This window comes from Cottoperca gobio, chromosome 21, assembly GCF_900634415.1.
Source record: "Cottoperca gobio chromosome 21, fCotGob3.1, whole genome shotgun sequence".
In the NCBI taxonomy this organism is placed as follows: Eukaryota; Metazoa; Chordata; class Actinopteri; order Perciformes; family Bovichtidae; genus Cottoperca; species Cottoperca gobio.
Genome location: NC_041375.1, coordinates 20,777,641 through 20,796,103, shown reverse-complemented (window position 1 = coordinate 20,796,103; position 18,463 = coordinate 20,777,641). Strand labels below are relative to the sequence as shown.

The 18,463-nt window shown below is 42.7% G+C and overlaps 3 protein-coding genes across 7 annotated transcripts in view; 1 reads left to right on the top strand and 2 right to left on the bottom strand.

Annotated features, from left to right (window-relative positions):
- c9h13orf42 (chromosome 9 C13orf42 homolog) overlaps positions 1-8,702 on the bottom strand; it is a 28,418-nt gene extending 19,716 nt beyond the window's left edge. The window contains exon 1 of one of the 2 annotated variants that reach the window (XM_029459328.1): positions 8,446-8,702. The gene's annotated coding sequence lies outside the window, so the exon portion shown is untranslated. The remainder of the gene's footprint in view (positions 1-8,445) is intronic. The other variant, XM_029459327.1, reaches the window with a different exon arrangement.
- nr0b1 (nuclear receptor subfamily 0, group B, member 1) lies at positions 3,889-5,743 on the top strand. Its single transcript, XM_029459326.1, has 2 exons — positions 3,889-4,669; positions 5,106-5,743. Exons 1-2 carry the CDS (start codon positions 4,033-4,035, stop codon positions 5,345-5,347), a joined length of 879 nt encoding a protein of 292 aa, XP_029315186.1. The 5' UTR covers positions 3,889-4,032; the 3' UTR covers positions 5,348-5,743.
- A 2,613-nt stretch (positions 8,703-11,315) lies between the features above and the next one.
- The window catches only part of il1rapl1a (interleukin 1 receptor accessory protein-like 1a), a 146,645-nt gene continuing 139,497 nt past the window's right edge, over positions 11,316-18,463 (bottom strand). For 3 of the 4 annotated variants that reach the window (XM_029459414.1, XM_029459416.1, XM_029459417.1), the window contains 3 exons: positions 16,328-16,498; positions 14,185-14,229; positions 11,316-13,573 (listed from right to left, as the gene is read on the bottom strand). In XM_029459414.1, the coding sequence (XP_029315274.1) occupies positions 12,852-13,573; positions 14,185-14,229; positions 16,328-16,498 (938 nt within the window). In that variant the 3' untranslated portion in view covers positions 11,316-12,851. The remainder of the gene's footprint in view (positions 13,574-14,184; positions 14,230-16,327; positions 16,499-18,463) is intronic. The other variant, XM_029459415.1, reaches the window with a different exon arrangement.

The window sequence follows — 18,463 nt, the reverse complement described above, 5'->3', positions numbered from 1 at the left end:
AGAGAGAGAGAGAAAGAAAGCAATTCCAAAAGAAAATTCTCTCACAAGTGAACTCAAAGCGGGGGCCATGTTTTCCCTCACAAAACGCCTGCGTTGCATATAATAACAAATAAAATAGAGTTAGGTAGATTAAGCTCAATTGATCAAAAGACGCAACCTTGTTCTGGGGGAAAGACATACTTTCTATTTTGTAGATATGTTCAATTTGAATAAGAATCAAAACGATGACTTAATAGCAGATGTAGGATTTGTAAAAAGTGAGGACAGATGAGACATGTGTTTGTGTTTTAGTAATGTGTCCTACTGCACAACTGGGTTACTTCATTACTGAGCCTTTATCTTTATAAATAGTGATGTCTGAAAGTGTTTTTTGTTGTCATTGAGAAGACTTGAACACTTTAAACTAGTGTGGAATCTGTCGATATCTTATGTTGACCACCATTCCTCTTCTCTTTCCTTGAGTCCTCTGATCGCTATGACTCTATATTTCCAGTGAGTATGAGTTATGACTAACTATAGTTTAAATGGTTAAATTAACTAAAATGATGATACACATTAATGTGGTTGTGTTGCCACACCCAGGTATTTCTTTATTCTTTTAATCGTTTTATTTTCCTGCTTATTTCTTGTTTGTTTCGCTCCATCGTTGTTGGGCTTTGTTCTGCCTTCAAGCATCTTATTTTTCACATTTTATGTCAGTGTTTGAGGTGGAAAATGTATAATTGCATTACATCTTTTGTGTTCTCTGCTTTACAAAATAAATAAATAAAAAAGTAAAAAAAAAGAAAAATCTGTACATTTTAGCTTCATCAAATCTAAAGCAAACTTGCCTTCTTTCTTCCTCTCCAACACACACACACACACACACACACACACACACACACACACACACACACACACACACACACACACACACACACACACACACACACACACAGCTGTAAGTTGGTGACACGAGTCCTTGGAAAGTGCAGTATTCAATTTGTAACTATTATGGAGACAAGGACGCGGCCCTTTATGTGAGCAGCCACAGAGAGAAAATGGAGGCAGTCACTATAGCAACCGCCAGAAGAGCACCCAACAAATCAACAAACAATGCCGACCAAGACTTTTCCAGGGGAGCCATTTAATGCAAAGCCTTGAATCATACAAAGTTGTCCTCTTAAGTTTCTGAGACCTGTCCTGGAGTATCTGTGGGTGTCTAAGCCCTGAGTGTTTGGTAAAAAAAAAAAAAAACCTTGTGTTTTTCTGCACACTTCTGTTTCAAGGCCGGCTCGTCTGAATGCGCCAAAGAGCTGTCTTCTCGGGTCACGGCAACCTCACAATTTCATTTGTGTGATCAGCCTTCAGCAAATGCTTACTACTGTGAAATCACTTAACATAACAATGCTCACTTATTGAAAACATTTGGTGTATTTTCTTTCAATCTGCATATTTTGAGAAAGAGTATTTGTTTGTTGGGGAAAAACAACAGAAGTTTCCTTCAGTCCATCCTGGTGGATGTTTGACCGCTGGAATTTACTTCTGATGGTACTTTACTCTGCTCTTTCCTTCCTCACTTTGCGCTCCACTCTCACTTTCCCATGCCCCTTGTCTGAGCAGCTTTTTTGGTGGTGACCTCGCTCTAGAGTTCTGCAGTAGACACAAAGCTGCGGCGTCGCTGATGTCGACTGATTTGAACTGTCTGGGTGTCACAACAATGAGTCTAAGAAGTGCAGATCACAGATAGAGTGTGTACGCACGCATCTTTGTTTTGTTTAAAAACACGTCAACTCATTTCATTCATTATTTTGGGATTGTGTGTGTGTTGATATTTCAGAGCAGGACAGTCATTGGTTGGTTGTAAAGAATGCACTCTTGCATCAGTGTTGTTCACATCCTTACAGTCATGTGATGAGGCTGTGAGAGGGCCTCCTCATGCGGAGGCATTTTAAACTGGGGTTAGGACCAGCAGGCTCTGGGCCCGAGAAAGAAAGACCTATGACGTACTATAGTTAAGGTTAGTCCAGTATTTAATGCCAAAATTTCATCGTAACTTAGTTTAATCGATAAAACAAATCATCTTGTGTGGAAGAACACAACATGAGTCCACTGTTACAATTCATTTGACGCCAAATCAACCAAGACTGAAATCTTAAAGATTGCAACAGGAAGTAATACCCCCCCCCCCCCTTCTTTCTCTCATGCACACACACACACACACACGCCGGACATATTTGGTATATTTTTGGATCCGCATTGAGTTAAATTGGTCTGAAAAACACACGGCTGCACATCCTGAGCCGAGGGTCGATGTGGTTTTAAAAGAATAAAGAAATATTTTGAGACATTTTATTTGCTCTGAGGCGAGATGTACTGGAGAGATGCTGAAGTACATCTTTCACAAATTTGATGAATAAACAAAGGAAGAAAAAGGAGGAACTAAGATCAAGACAAAGAGCTACAGAGTACTGTGGCTGTCTATTCACCTTTGTGCTTTTGCAACAAAACATAATGTAATCTCTCCTTGAGACAGAAGGATTTTTTATAACCTGCGCTCGCTGGGCCTTGAGCAGGAGAAAAGACAGGCTGGGTGAAGGCTGTTTATCCCGCGGTGTCCTTGATATAAACATGTGAAAAACCTCTGTTTTCTCTCTCAGCTAAATCAATACAAAGATATTCGGCCTCTGAACAATGTTGGAGCACTACTGCAAAAGTTTTTCATCCCACTTCCATTCAAAGCGGTGTCCTTCGACGCAAAAGAACAGGGGACGCTGAGGTCCCTACTTGCTGTGATTTCCTGAATGTGGCCATGCACTCAATGTCATCCTTTCTCCACACCAAAGACAACCTTCGATAAAGACCCTTGTGTGACTTTGTGTAGGGTTTGATGCACAATCCAGAACTCCCCGTACCGTATATAATATTCTCAGACAGTTTTGCTCATTCTGACAACTTCTTTGCTTGTTTCTTTTGGGGTTCAACTCCTCTGTAATCGCCTCTGATTTCTCTCTCTCCCTCTCCCTCTCAGGTAGCAGCCAACCCTAACCTGTGATCCCTCTTAGGAGCAATTAAGATAAACCTCTAATTCATCTGCTTTATCCCGACCTGTCTTTCTCAGTCTCTCATTCACTTGACCTCCACTCCCCCCTTCCCTCAAACCACCCACACCCCACCCTTCCTCCCCCCCATCCTCCTTCAGTGACAGAGGCAAGGAGAGCATTGAGTCATGACATCATAATTCACCAGCTCCTGTTTTCACGGTTAAATCAATATCAGTGTGTCCGAGTCAAGGCTGGAGGCTGGCCTTCACAGCTCAGCTCTTCCTACTTCTTTCTCATAGAAAATCATATAAATTGTCCCTAAAATAATTAAGCCTTCAGATCCGTCGCTGGCCTATATTTTTTACCGGCTCCGGCCTGATAAACAGCACTGCCAGAGAGTCAAGGTAATGCTGAGAATAGAGCTGGGCTCTGATTCCTTGTCTACTCTGCCTTTTTCTTCCTCTCTCACAAAAACATATTCCATTTAATTAACCAGGCCTTTCCACTGCTGCTTGTTGTTGTTGTTGCCTTTGATGTTGTGTGACACATTGTGCCATTGAATCAAATATTTATTCGGTTTAATTAGAACCTTTATTAGCCTTTTACATGTGAGCAAAAGAGATAACGTGCTTAAGATTATTGTTTGAAGTGGGTTCTTGCAAAAATGCATACATATGTGTGAGCCTTAAAAAGTATGTGTGTGTATGTGTGAATGTGTTTATAAGTGTGTGTGTGTGTGTGTGTGTGGATGTGTGTGTGTGAGATAGAGTTAGAGAGGAAGAAGAAGGAGGAGGTGGAGAAAAAGGAGGTGCCTGAACTAAGGGAGGTGGAATATGCAGAGAGTCTGAACAAGCTTTCAAAGCGCGGGACAGACAGAAGCTAACATAAACGTGCTGCCCTTCACTCGGGGCTATCAGGGGCTAAGAAAACAGCGCTACCTCTGTCACTGACCTCCGGCGCTTCAAAGAGACAGCGGGACGCGCTGAGCTCCGGCCCATGTAGAGCGCCCATGGCCACGCTGGAGGGCTGCCGCTGTCGGGGTGCCAGCGGTCGAAACAACAACAGCATCCTCTACAGCATTTTGAAGAGTGACAGCCTTGCGACCGCCGAGGAGCAACAACATCAACATCAACCCCAACAACAAACATTGCAACACTTGCTCCACAAGACCTCCTCCACCGCCGGCCCAGCCTCGCTGCAGGAGCTCCGGCAGCAGGCTTGCTCCTGCGGCTCGACGCGGCGCCGAGGTGTCCTCCGCTCCCCGCAGGTGACGTGCAAAGCCGCCTCGGCTGTTCTGGTGAAGACGCTGCGCTTCGTGAAAAACGTCCCCTGTTTTCGTGAGCTGCCTGAGGACGACCAGCTGATGTTGATCCGGAGCGGCTGGGCGCCTCTGCTCGTGCTGGGACTTGCGCAAGACCGGGTGGACTTTGAGACCACGGAGACCGTGGAGCCCAGCATGCTGCAGCGCATCCTCACGGGTTTACCGGACAGGCAGAGCGAGGTGCTGGCCGGCCAGAGCAGGGGGGTAGCCGGGGTCTCTGTCGTGGATATCGAAGCTATCAAAGCCTTCCTGAAGAAGTGCTGGAGTGTAGACATCAGTACGAAGGAGTACGCGTATCTGAAAGGAGCTGTGCTGTTCAACCCAGGTAGGTAGTTTTACCTGTGCATCAAAGTTATGTTAGTCAGGTGGCACGAGCGGACTTACACTTAGACTGTAACACCTACTCAGACTGGGTTCATCACACTCTTATTGAGAAGCTTTTATTATTTTTATATTCGTTAATGTTTTTATAGAGAAGACGCATTTTTAGTGCATAAACACTCATGTTTTTTTAACAGCAACATGTGTATAATTTAAACAAGATATATAAGTTAATGTACTTATATAATCAAGGCAAGCTGATAGCATTTTGGGAGATTTTGGTAACAAAAAGGTTTATTGCATCTTCTTGCCGACAGCTGTCGTATGTACATAACATGGAAACCAGACTGAACTTCTCTTTCCACTCATCTCACGTTCATCTCCTTTCCCATGTCATTGTTTCTCCCCTCCTCTCATCTCTCCCCCCCCCCGCCCCCCAGATGTGGAGGGTTTGCGCTGCCTCGACTACATACAGTCTCTGCGTCGGGAGGCGCACCAGGCTCTGAACGAGCACGTGAGGCTGATCCACCGTGAGGACACAATGCGGTTCGCCAAACTGCTCATAGCTCTGTCCATGCTGAGGGCCATCAGCCCGTCGGTGGTCGCGCAACTCTTCTTCAGACCCGTTATTGGGACCGTCAGCATCGAGGAGGTGCTCATGGAGATGTTCTACGGGAAGTAGGTCACAGTCCACAGAGGACTGAGGCGAATTCAGCAGAATCCGCTGCCAGATGGACTGAATGTCTCCAAATCCTCTATTCGGTAGGAGGTGAGGGCAGCAGATGAAGAGGCTATTAGGGACTGAATTTACAACTACTGTATGTAGAAGATCTTCAAGGACTGTGAAATGACCAACACAGGCAAGAGAGAGAGAGAGAGAGAGAGAGTGTGTGTATGTGTGTGTGTGTGTGTGTGTGTGTGTGTGTGTGTGTGTGTGTGTGTGTATGAGAGAAAGGAAGAGTGTGTGTTGAAGGCAAGATATGTTAAAGAGGAAAAATACAAAGCAGCTGCTAGAATTCATAACTTATTTGTTTTTATATAAACTATTTTTCTATAATAAAAAATACTCTGAACTTTTTTTTCAACTGTTCTTTTGTTTGTGTGATATCAGCTCTATCACTAACACACTTTCACATTGATTCATGTCCACTCCTCTTCACATAACTTATTGATAAAGGTTTATTACATCAACTATAGATTAAGATGCGGCTACAGTTCAGTCCCTCACACCGGCTGTGCACCGTCCAGTATGGCAGGTACAGTGAAAGAGCAGTGGCACTGTGACTTCTAAATACTGGTGAAATGCCATGTTAGACCACCAGAGTGCAACAGTATACCACATGGAGTAGCTGTGCATCATCTCTCCCCATCCACCAACACACACACACACACACACACACACACACACACACACACACACACACACACACACACACACACACACACACACACACACACACACACACACACTAGGTGCAGAAATGGTGTAGTAAAAGTGCCTCAGGTAATGTTCTAACTGTTTCTCCTGCTCTGGCCATTACAGTGAGGAATTTTTGTTGACGCAGACTTAAATACCCCGGCAGAAAGTATGTAGAGAAAGGATGGACTTCGCTATAAAAAAAATCTTTTATATCCTGCAGAGGGAAAGCATCTGGAGACTGCTCACAGAAGGCAAAGACAGATACTGTAGGCTTATGGCATCATAATACAGCATGATGTTCCATTAATTCTATAGAGATCTAAGTGATGAAACACTGTATAACAATGGGGCAAAGATTTCCTGCTGTAACGGTACAGTACAGTATTACCTAAGTATTTAATGAGTCCCTGGACATCTGAACACCGCTCACAGCTTCCATTCTACTTAGTCACTGTTCAAAGGCCAGATGGCCTGTACCTGTGCTCATCCCTGCATTTTTGTTTTGGCACACTGGAACAAAATGATCTGACCAGAAGGTTACCATTTTAACTAAGGCTTTTTCATTATTGATTTATCTGCCGATACATTTCTCGATTAATCGTTTGCACTATAAAATGTGTCATAAAAATAATGACAAATGTCCATCCCAGTTATTCAAAGTCCAAGGTGATTTAAAAGAAATGTTATTAGTCCAAAAGATAATTTTATGTTATATTAAACAGAGAAAAACAGGAAATCTCTATATTATAAAAGGATAAAGGTCATTTTTGAATGAAAAACTACTGTAACGATTTATTATCAAAATAATTGGTGATTATTTTTAATCACCAGTGTATTTTTATATTTTGGATTATACACTAACCCAAATAAAGAAGAGGAAAGAGACATAAATCTAATTTGCTGGGAAGAAAAAGATATTTTCTATTTTAATCAGACAGCCATCAACCATCAAATGACCTCCTGTTCCTGGGTAGACCTTGAAACAGGGAGCATTGTCGTCAGTAGCTGCGCGACATCATGTGGAAGCTGACTGGGTGTGTGAGTAGAGGAGGCTGAGAGGTAAGGGTGGGAGGTGCCATATTGTTCAACAGTCACAAAGCAGAAGAGTTTCAGAAAGCAACAACCTTATTAAACTTCCCTTTGATATTGAGTGAAAAGGAATGATGGGATCAAAGGTATCACGAGCCACATCCCTGCGTCTGATGGAGGTGTGTGACAGGTCTTATTGAGTCAACCCTCTCAAGGATCTTTCCAGTTACCAGCGCTTCAAATGTCTTATGAACTCACACGTTGGGTAGCCTTATCTACTAGGAGATGATGCTGTTCAGTAGTTATTAAATGAAACATAATTAAATACTAGAAAGACGAGAAATGGATTTCCCCTTATTAAAAAGACAAAAAATCTATTTGGAATGAAAAGATTTTTACAAGAGCAGTAGGGTTTTCAAGTGTGTCTCAAAGTAGCAATGACTTCAGTGCTGATTATTTATGAAACTCTGAAGATACACCAGCGGTGCTTCTCTTCTCTCCTTGGTGCCAAATAGTGATTATTTATATTCAGCACAGAAAAGTCACATGCATTCAAAATGAAATGACACTGGGAGAAAGGAGTTTAAGACAGGAGGCAGAAAACACAACATATTATCTGAGCCCATCACTGATAACTCTCACACACCTCCCGGTGGTCTGATAAGGCATTGCAGGAAAAGACAACAATGACACAGAAGCACCAACTAACCCACCCTGACACATAGTATACTACCGGGACACTAATGTACTACCATATACTGCATGGATGGATGGCTACTACATCTTATCCAGGTAAAAGTATCCTTGCTTTAAAGAAGGTTTACTTAATAGCTACAAGTACAATTACTTAGATGGAATGTCAGTTCAAATGTACTCTGAGTTTAGGAAAAAAGTACACGATGATGAGATTATATATATATATATATATATATATATTATACACATTTACACTACAAGTAAAGTGCATCAACTTTCATCATGTACACACATCACACCACAGAGTCCCTATGTCTAAACCAACAATATATTCTCTACAGACACTTTGCAGCCTGTGCATATAACCGATTATCAGTTACACAACTGCAAGCATTAGCGAGGAAGGAGGTCATAAAAAAGAAGAAATGTGGACACCACAACGGTGCAACAAGCATCATTAAACTAAATAACCTGACACGTCTCAAATTAACAGCAGAATAAATCATCACCAAGGCAGACAACACAGTATACACAATACACACATATATAAGCAGAGAGATGATGCACAGCTTCTCTGCACGCGCGCACACACTGGAGAGTTACATCCATTAATAGTTTGTTGTTGGCCTACTCACCTGTCTAAACGGCATTCTGCGAGTCTGGTGCTTCGTGAAATTCTCCACAATCTGCTCCAGGTTCAACTCCTACACTCTCTCCGTCCCACTGCGCTCCTTAAAGTTTCCAAACTGTTTTAGCTGAAAGAGACTCTGCGGCCGCAACTAAAGGTGAAATGCTCCTCAGTGAACGAAGAAATCACCGCCGGAAGATCCACCACGAGCATTTAGTCAGACACTGCAGTGAACCTAAAGGTCAAGCAACGGGGGGTGCGTTTGATTTGTGGCACTGAGCGTGCTCGCTAGGTGCTGCATTAAACCAGTGATTAATTAAGGTACATTCAACCTTTTTAACCTTACCCCACAATGAGCTAATTTATTATAGGCCGACTGCTTTATTATAGCTACTACTGTTCATTAATTGCTAAATCCGGCCAAGGTGCGACCTCCCCGACACCAGCGAACATACACATTTAAAACATGCATCTTTTCCAGAGAGTCACCTCTTTGGGGCTCTGCAGACACACCAGCTTCTTCTTCTCTTCTGCAGCTGCTGATCTGGATCCTTTCTTTTATTCCAAGTAGGACAATAATTGAGATTAAAAACATACTTAAGCAAAACTAAAATGACAATTTATATAAATGTACAAAAGCCGGCTTTGTTACAATACCGAGAGTATGTGTAATTCTTTACTTCCACCCTGCATATGTTTATGTCTTCAATTAAGTCCTTAATTGCTCTGTGTAATAAAGAGTCTATTAATCCGGTGTCTGATAATAAAACTCCAGCTGTCTGGTAGGAGGCTGCCAACATGCAACACAATTATGGTTGACAACATGTGTGTGGTTGCATGTGTGCACGCCTCCATCTGTTGACATCGCAATTAGGCCAAAGTCAAGTAAAGTGGTTGTGGATCATTTGTGTTTTTATTGATACAGTTATACATGTTTTGTCTTTGTGTTTGTTTTGTCCAAAACCAGCTGAGCGTTTGTGCACCCTGGCAAAATGGAAATAAAAATAGCACAAAGCCTTTTAGGGTGACAAACTCATTCACTTTCTCCCTTCCTCTCCTTTTAACTCTGTGCCCATCTTTTTTCTCTGCCCCAGTTTCTCCTTTTCTCTGTTCTCCCCTGGGACTGACAGAGAATCAGTGAATCTGCTTTCTGTTTCTGTGTTTACCAGCGTTCAATCACAACCACCCCGTGTAGGTAGTGTGAATCCCCAGGAGATGGCACTGTTTGGCAGCGCTGCACAACACTTGTGTTTAAGTCAGGCATCAAATGAGACTCCTTGGCTTTAAGCCAAAATGTTTCTTTTATCAGCCCTTTTTTAAAAGGTTTATCTTTGACATTTCTGCCTCTATCTGACAAGAGAGATAGACAGGAAACACGGCGAGAGAGCAAGGGGTGGGGAGACGACGCAGCAAAAGTCCCCAGCCTGTGTCAAACCAGGAGAAATGGTGATTATATGGTGAGTGTTGTAGACTGCAAGGCCTCAGAGACCCCCATATCAGCCCACTTTACACTGTGAGAGTCCCAGCATGACCTCCGTCATTGTTTAACTTTCTCCTGTAAATTGACATTTTGCTGTAAATGATCCTGTTTGTCAGTGATGTATTATGTAACGTGAGAATCTTTGGAAGACAGGAACACAGTTCAAACATACATATCCTTCTGGTTTTTGGTAAAGAATACTAACTCTCATGATTCATTGTTTGCAAAGCACGTGTCAGAATCTCCCTGTAGAGGTGTAGAATTGAACTAAAAGGACAATTTTAATGTTGCTTGCTGTCATCATTCATACTAAGCATTACAAGATCCCTTCAAGTTCAAATGTTATTGAGGGAGGACAACATTCACAGTCCTCATTCTCTGGGATACTGTTTAAGCTAATATGATGCTTCAGTCGTGTGACTTAGACAAATCAAGTATTAACCAACGTTTCTTCCTTGTGTTTCTGTATGTCCACAGCAGCTCAGCGTGGCAAACACTGCAGGGAAACACATAGAGGAAAGCAAGTCTTGATTTGATTGAAGCGTCATTTTGGCTTCAGATAAACTTTGAAATATATCTCAAGTTGCATCCTTGATGTTGTCCCCGTCTCTTCCATTGGAAGCATGTCAACGAGGGATCTCTTAACAGCCAATAGGAAGTAAGCAGGCAAAAACCTTTGGAAAATGTGAACCTATCGTTTGATGAACTGTAGTTATTATCACAAATTATCCAAACGTGCAGATGCACACACTGCTTTCAGGTTGTCTAGTGCTACTATAGCAGGGGTGTCAAACATGCGGCCAGCGGCCCGACAGAGGGTCCAATCCGGCCGGCGGGATGACTTTGCAAAGTGTAAAAATGTGTTGTTTTGATCATAAAGTAAAAGCCTTTGCAGATACTCTGTGATCAGTAAGTTGTAACACACATGTGTAAATGATTAACTAACACTATTGTTGAAATGGCACCTTTCTTTCTTAAGACATTTCAGGTTGTTCATAATGTTTTGTAAAAAGATTAAGTTTGAACATTTTCAGAATGTATTTGTACTTTTTTGCACTAAAACGAAGGGAAACATTTGGAGTTGTTGTTATTTATAGATTATCATGCTGTGATGTTACTGGTCCGGCCCACTTGAGATCAAATTGTGGCCCCTGAACTAACATGAGTTCGACACCCCTGACACCTCAGTGTTGTCCACTAGAAGAGCAGCTCGCAGGTGAACGTTCAGTTTAATAGTGTTTAGAGGCTTTTTCAACGCTCATGCTTGTTTACATCAGTCAACTGTTTCACCAGATGTTTCACAGTGATGCACATACCAATCATTTGAGTGTTATTGTGGAGTATTCGGAGCGTAATCAGTGTGTGAGGCAGTCGTTATGAAGTTATGAAGTCAAAAAGGAAATCAATGTTTTTAATGTGCAGTGAGAAAGTAAGGGCAACTGATAATGATTGTGTTTCTATAAAGATAGACATTTCTTTCCAAGTGAAAATTGTGTTTATATATTTATATAAATATCTATATTATATATAGAATACATATCTATTTGCTATGCATACTCAAAAATCACACCTTCAAATATATTTAAAAAGTCTTTCAAAACACAAATGTATTATTTTCTTTCCTTAAACATGAACTATCCATATGAACCAAATTAATTATCAGGATGGGAATAATATTATGCTTTACAAACCAAAACACTGAAAATGCTTTACTTTTGACAGCAGAGGACATATTTTTTCATTTTGGGATTCAAAAGCCACCTCGACCTCTCAACAAACCAGGAATCACGTTGCAAGTGTACAAAACCAGCATAACACTTATACACAAATCCCCTTTCCATGGTCGATGAAATGTAAATAAGTATGACTTCTCAAGCAAACTCTTTTCTGTTATAAAAATAGAATTCTTTTTAAAATAATCTACAGATTTCCTTTTAAGGTGAGGCATTTCACTATCACTCTAAAACAGCAAGGCTGTTTGTTTCAATAGAAAATATGAAGCTTTAGAGAGAGATCTGTCGGTCTGTCGGTCCATCTGATTGGAGAGGACTAGCACCGCCCCCCAATCGCTCCTCCTTTTCGGTCCCACAGGACGGAATATATTTGCCAGCTCTTCCTTCTTTTTGCATATTCTATGATTTTTTTTAAAAGAGAGTTTCTTTTCAAACTAGATACACCTTTTTACAGGTAAACAAAAAGAAGTTTCAGCTCATTGAAGCTCCTGAAATGTCCAGGCGATTCCAAAAGTGTTAAAAATGTTCTCTTAACCTACACAAAGATTTAGAAACAATAAAATGAAACACGACAGCGCAGGTACGTGACAAACTGGCTTTCCAAACGAGTGCATTGAAATAAGAATTAAAAAAACAAACTGAAGAGATAAATCAATAGAAAATATACAACTCTGTATACCAAGTTAAAGTGAAGTCCTACAGTAGAGAAGGCAACGAACATGATTGAATAAAACAAACAAAAGAACAAAACAGGAAAACACTGATGCTACAAATAAATTGAAATATATGTACAAGACCCTGTTTTCCTTTTGTTTGTGTGTATGCACATCTGTGTGGGTGTGTGTGTGTGTGTGTGTGTGTGTGTGTGTGTGTGTGTGCACAATTGCCATAGAGTGTTGGTTCTTTAATGTGAAGTCCTTGCAAGTCTGTATCTCGCTAGTAGATGAAACAATGTTTTATTATATCTCCTGCAGTTCCACATAGAAAACATCCTCTGTAACAGAGGCGCTGTCCACTTGAAAAAAAGACAAGGGGAAACTTTGTCCAAAAACTTGCTGTATCTCCATCGCTTGCTGCCAGTTGGTTTGGAACCGGTTGGATCCGAAAGAATCACGACCATGAACTGGATTCCTAAGAGCTACCAGTCTGAGCCTAGCCCCGTCTGGCTCTTCCTACAGCTGATGCTGAGCCTGGTCATCATTACCAGATGACGCTGGAGATGCTGGTTTCTCTTGGTAGCAGAGGGAGCATGGCGTTGTTAGCATGGGCCTCCTCCAGGCTCAGCTCTCGGCTCTTCCCGGGAGGCCTCTGTCCGTTCAGCAGTGTTAGAGGGATGTTGCAGTAGGTGTGCTGGTTCCCCAGAGAGGAGAGAGGTGGCAGGGTCCCTCCTGGGGGTAAGTCATACTCGTAGCTGCGGTAGTAGTGTTTCTGCCTCATGGTGGTGTGGTAGGTGTTGTGGAAAGTGGAGCGCAGCTCGGGGTGGGCGGTCGCCATGGCGGTGGAGGTGGCTGCTGCCATGGAGATGGCAGAGACGGTCTGCAGCTCTCCGAAGGGGCCCTGCTCGCTGACGTCCAGCGCCGGCTCGTGGGTGAGCATGGGCTCTGTGCGCCTGAACGGCATCTCGTACTGCAGCTGCTTCCAGAACTTGGAGTTGAGCTTGTTGCTCTTGGGGCCGCGCCACTTGATGACAGTGAGGGTTTTAATGGTATGCTTGAGAGTCTCCACCTCCTGGTAGTTCATGATGCCGCGCAACTCGGCGCACTCGATCAGGATGACTTTGATCTCGCCAGTCACCAGCATGTTGCGCAGCCGCGTCTCCAGCTCAAAGATGCTCCAGCCTCGCCGCACCACATAGTTGGGGGTCATAACTATAATGAGGCGCTTGCTTTGGTCAACACAGCGTGCCACATCCTCTATGTAGGCTGCAGGAAACAAGATGTGAGGAAAGAAAAGACAAAAAACGTGCATAAGAAATAAGAGCAGCAGAACAGTAGTGTAATGTACATTCAGTATGTTTTGAGCAAAAAGATATGATGTCATGAGGACCACACCACTGAACAACGATGGATGAACATACAGCATCAGACACAAAACACAAGACAATGACATTTTGCTGTCCAGTATCTGGCCAAATAACATTTTCGTGTGTAGCTCATAGTGTGTGGAGAAAGGACTGTATGTACTGTGTGTGTACATACATATCTGAAAGTGTGGTGTTTGTTCAGTTGGAAATGTGTCTTTTGTTCTGCTGCAGTGTTAAGCATTATTCTATGTATTGTAATCAATACTCTAGAGGGCAGAGCCACTGACAAAGCTAAGTGCTGCACTAAATGGCTCTAGATGGGAGGGGGGGGGGGGGGATGATTGATAAAGCTGCACAGTCTATAGGATCAGGCTGAGTCACTGTCTACTGAACTGGGCCTGATGTTTCAGATCACACGACAGTGCCACTCTAAACGTCTCTTTGAAACGTCCTAGGAGCAGGTCAATGACAGCAGCTGATGCAAGAGGAAAAAGACCGAGGGGCGAGTACCTCCAAAGAGTCGTGTTTCATCCTGGTAATGCTCATTGGTGAGACCTAAACATAAACATTTGAACATTTAGGTCACAGGCAGAACACAGTACAGACACAGAAACATGCTCAACAAAATTGTAATAGTGGCTGCATCTTCTCTCAATCATCTTTTTTATTTCAAATATGATTAATCACATAGCATGTTTCCCTGATTAGACATTCATCTACAATGAGTTTTCCTGGCACTGATGCTAGCGGCAATTTTCTTCTGATTAAAGGGAAAGAGGCGGCAGGGCTCAGAGCCTTCACACATTTCCCACTGATGTTTAATTCTATCTGGACCAACTAGGACGTGTTTGCGTTTTATCTGTTCCACATTAAGCCTACAGTACAAACACACAGCATTACTACTAACTAGAGCACACTGTGTACCACTGGCACAGATGGACTACTAAGCAGAGTTAGCACGCATGAGACTATGTTCAGACAGAATTTTCATGGATTTATTAATGCATGGATGAAAACCAGGGAGGATGATACATTTGTTCAATAGATCAGCTCCTGGTACACACTATATACAATATTACCAACTCTGTCGTACATAATATAAGAATAGACAGTTTGAAATACTATGATCTTCTACTTTTATCCAGAGAGATTTGAGACGATGCGAGAGAAATAGTTTTTCGACTGAATATTGCCTTTTCCTTCTTCTCTTATTTGGACGTTTGGAAATATCGCTCCACTCAGTATTTGTGAGTGTGAATCTGCTTGAATCTGCCCAAACAGCACAAAACATTGAAACACAAGACAAGTGAGAGTGAAAAACAAAACTGAAGACAAAGCACACACAAACAAACAAATACTTCAAACTGATGGAGTTAACTTAGGTTCGGGAGCAGAGCCAATGCCTCAACCACGCCGCTAATCACCTGTCAAACCTACTTATACTTGCTTAAGCCACCTTGTCCTGTTTCTCCCAGTTTTCTTGACGCCGGGTCATGCTTCCTGTTTAACCGCACGCTTGCATTAAACTAAAGCTACCTTCGATTACATCAAAGACTCCACTCAGCGTGGATCTCCAACTGCAGATCAATCTGTGCGATTAAGTTCCACACGCACCAGTCCCAGCATTTATTCGACTATCTGCACAGCTGGAAAGCCTTTTGAATACCTCACAAGAAGCCATCATTAACAGCCTCGCTCCACACACCCTTTCAGTCTATCTAACCGGCTGGAATTGTTTCCAGGCGTATCATAACAACTAACCAGCTGCCCTTTCCCTCTCCAGACAATTCTACTGCACATCTCCACCAACATCCAGACCTGCTTATCAGGAATCAGCATTTTTCATCCAACTAGTTACGTGCAGCCATTGTCCTGCTACCTCCACCACGTTTCTCCCTCACGGCAAACAGCTTGCCACTCGCTTACGACCTTCACAGCCTCTGAATCCATTCTCTGTGTTCAGGCTATTCATCCCCCATGGTCGTCTTAACTCTAGAATCTGTGTCCTTGCTGTTACGCTGTATTCCTGCACTGCTTCAAATCTACCCATGATCCTTCTCTTCATCCCGGGTCCAGCTAACATCGCCATTCATGCTTCTGATTCTCTCGTACTCACACTCTGTAGAAGTCACACTAGACGAGAGCCTCATTCTACATGTTGCGTTAAAATCTTCCGCATTCCTGTCGTATCTTCAGAACACTATTAGCGCCATGTTTTCAGTGTGAGTACAGCTTCCACAAACATCTCGGATCAAAACATTAAAGTCCTCTGGCTGCTCGTCATCTCGGGCGTATCCATTACAACATTCGCAAACAATCTTAACAATCTCCGTCAAGCTCGTGCTTGGCTCCGTTTAAGTCAGTTACCTCTTCTCCCAGCCTTCAACATGTCCGTCCCAGACCGGCCTAAACTGACAGCTTCCTCCTCCGCCTTCCTCACAATCCACCCTCAACATCCAATCCAATACTTCCTTTTGTTAAACCTTTAAACTGACACTGTTGTGGCGTGGTCCTTGCTACTAACAAACAACACACACCGCAGCAGCTGCAGTATACGAGCAGCAAACGTAAATGCCCACGTCACGCTCCAGCACAATACGATACACGAACACGTGTGTGCAAGCAGGTACACGCAAACAGTCACAGCGCTTACTTCCTGTTGGAATGAGGTCTCGGTCTGGGATGAAAAGTTTGTAGCCGTAATGTTTCTCCAGGACATCGGGGAGGATCTCCAGGGCAAAGCGTTCCTCTTCTCTGGTCTCCTGACTCCACTGGTCAGGGTCCACCTTGGTGTAGGACAGGTACGCATCGTAGTCTTTGTTTTCTGAAACAAGCAAACGTGAAGAGGCTCATGAAAAAGCTGAACTGAATGCATTGATCCAGCTCAAAATGCACAATCTCCCTGGAGTCAAGGGGGTAAAGTATGTAGACAAACATTACATCCATATTTCATTAAATCTATGCAGGTATTACAGCGACCACTGCTTTGGCTCAACTTTCACAGCACTTCCAGTTATAAAACCCGTAACCCCATCATCTATACTTTGGGCCTAAAATCTCATCTGCACAGCACACAAAATGTCTGCATCAAATTATTTTTTAAATTAAATTATATTCATTGATACATTTTAAAATAACCTCTTATCAACTAGTCATTATCAGATAATGCTGCCGAAAACTAACTCTCATCAAAACAGAGTATGTAATGGTCATTTCCTCAAAGATTATACTCACAAATGTACGACACAATATACAATTTATGCAGAAGTCAGTGTTTGAAATGATGTAGAATAAGAAAAACCTCTGAAAACACTGATTATTGTAAATATAATATAGTCTACAGTCTGACTTTCCCCCCCACAGTAAAACTTACATGCATACATACAACACACACGTGACAAAATGATGATTGTGTTTGTACTTCACTGCATCTCTTCTCATTGTCTGTTCCAATCACTACTCTTTCTGTAAAATGCCGCTATAACGATCTCCACTCTTGTAGGAGGGCTTTCTGCAGAACCTAGATTCAGGGATTTGCTCCCATTCAGCCACAAGGGTATTAGTGAAGTCGGCCGCTGATGTCAGGCGATAAGGCCGGGCTCATTGCAGGTCATCAAGATCCAGTTCACCATTTCTTTCTGGATCATGTTTGAAACAGGAACAAATACGTCTCCAAACGTTGCTTTAGCGTTCTTAATTGAAGAAAAGTGACCTAGATAACAGAATACAGTCACACAGGGGTGTCCATATATCTTTGGCCATATCGTGCGTGTGAGAAATAAATTGGGGGGTGGATACAAAAATACCCAAATCAATCCCCACCTCAAAATGATTTCCCAGAAGACAGTGGGAAGAACTGAAAAGGCAGAAAATAGAAGATGGGAAAAAAAAACCCCGTACTGGTGACATGTTCAGTGAGTCTTAGTCATTACGCTTCGTGGAAACGGGATTGTGGGCCAGCCAAAAAAGGGAAGAGGGGCTTTTTACACAAACTCTTTGAGGAGCGCACGTAGCTTTGAAACTCACTGGAAAGGCCAGGGCTGCGCTCGATTGGATCCAAACATCAAACAACGCTTTCAAATTAGCAACCAGCCTCAAATTAACCACCTAGCAAACTTGGAAAATCAGAAGCAGCTTGTATCTGCGGGTCCCTGACGGTATGACTTAATCATGTGGAAGTTTGAATCAACAAAACAGCGTGTAATAGATAATTCATGCTACTGTAGAAACAATCCAGTCTTTTCCAGAATTTTTTGAAAAGAAAGCAGAAAACGACACAACACAAAGCAAAAAGGGAAAATACTGGGACACAAACAGACAAATTGTCAACTGAAGCAAAAGTTAACTATGTTCTGTAGAGGAAATAGAAAGTTGCCGTCCAATTTCAGGATGTTTACGCCACTATTTGTCGCTGAGGGAAGGAGCTTCGAGCCTGCCCGGTCCCCATGTCCTGCTATCTGGCCTTCGACAGCAGAGGGTGGGCATCTTTCCATGACATATTGAGACTGATCTCTTTTTAAATGGGCAACAAATTGAAAATCTGTCTCCTCTCTTCCCTATGCAGCAATGTACACACACAATCACACATCTCTACACTAACAGAGAGAGAGAGAGAGACACAGAGAGAGAGAGAGAGAGATGAGAGAGAGAGAGAGGAGAGAGAGAGAGAGAGAGAGAGGAGAGAGAGAGAGAGAGAGAGAGAGAGCGAGAGAGAGACGAGAGAGACAGAGAGAGAGAAGAGAGAGAGAGAGAGACAGAGAGAGAGAGCAGAGAGAGAGAGAGAGAGAGA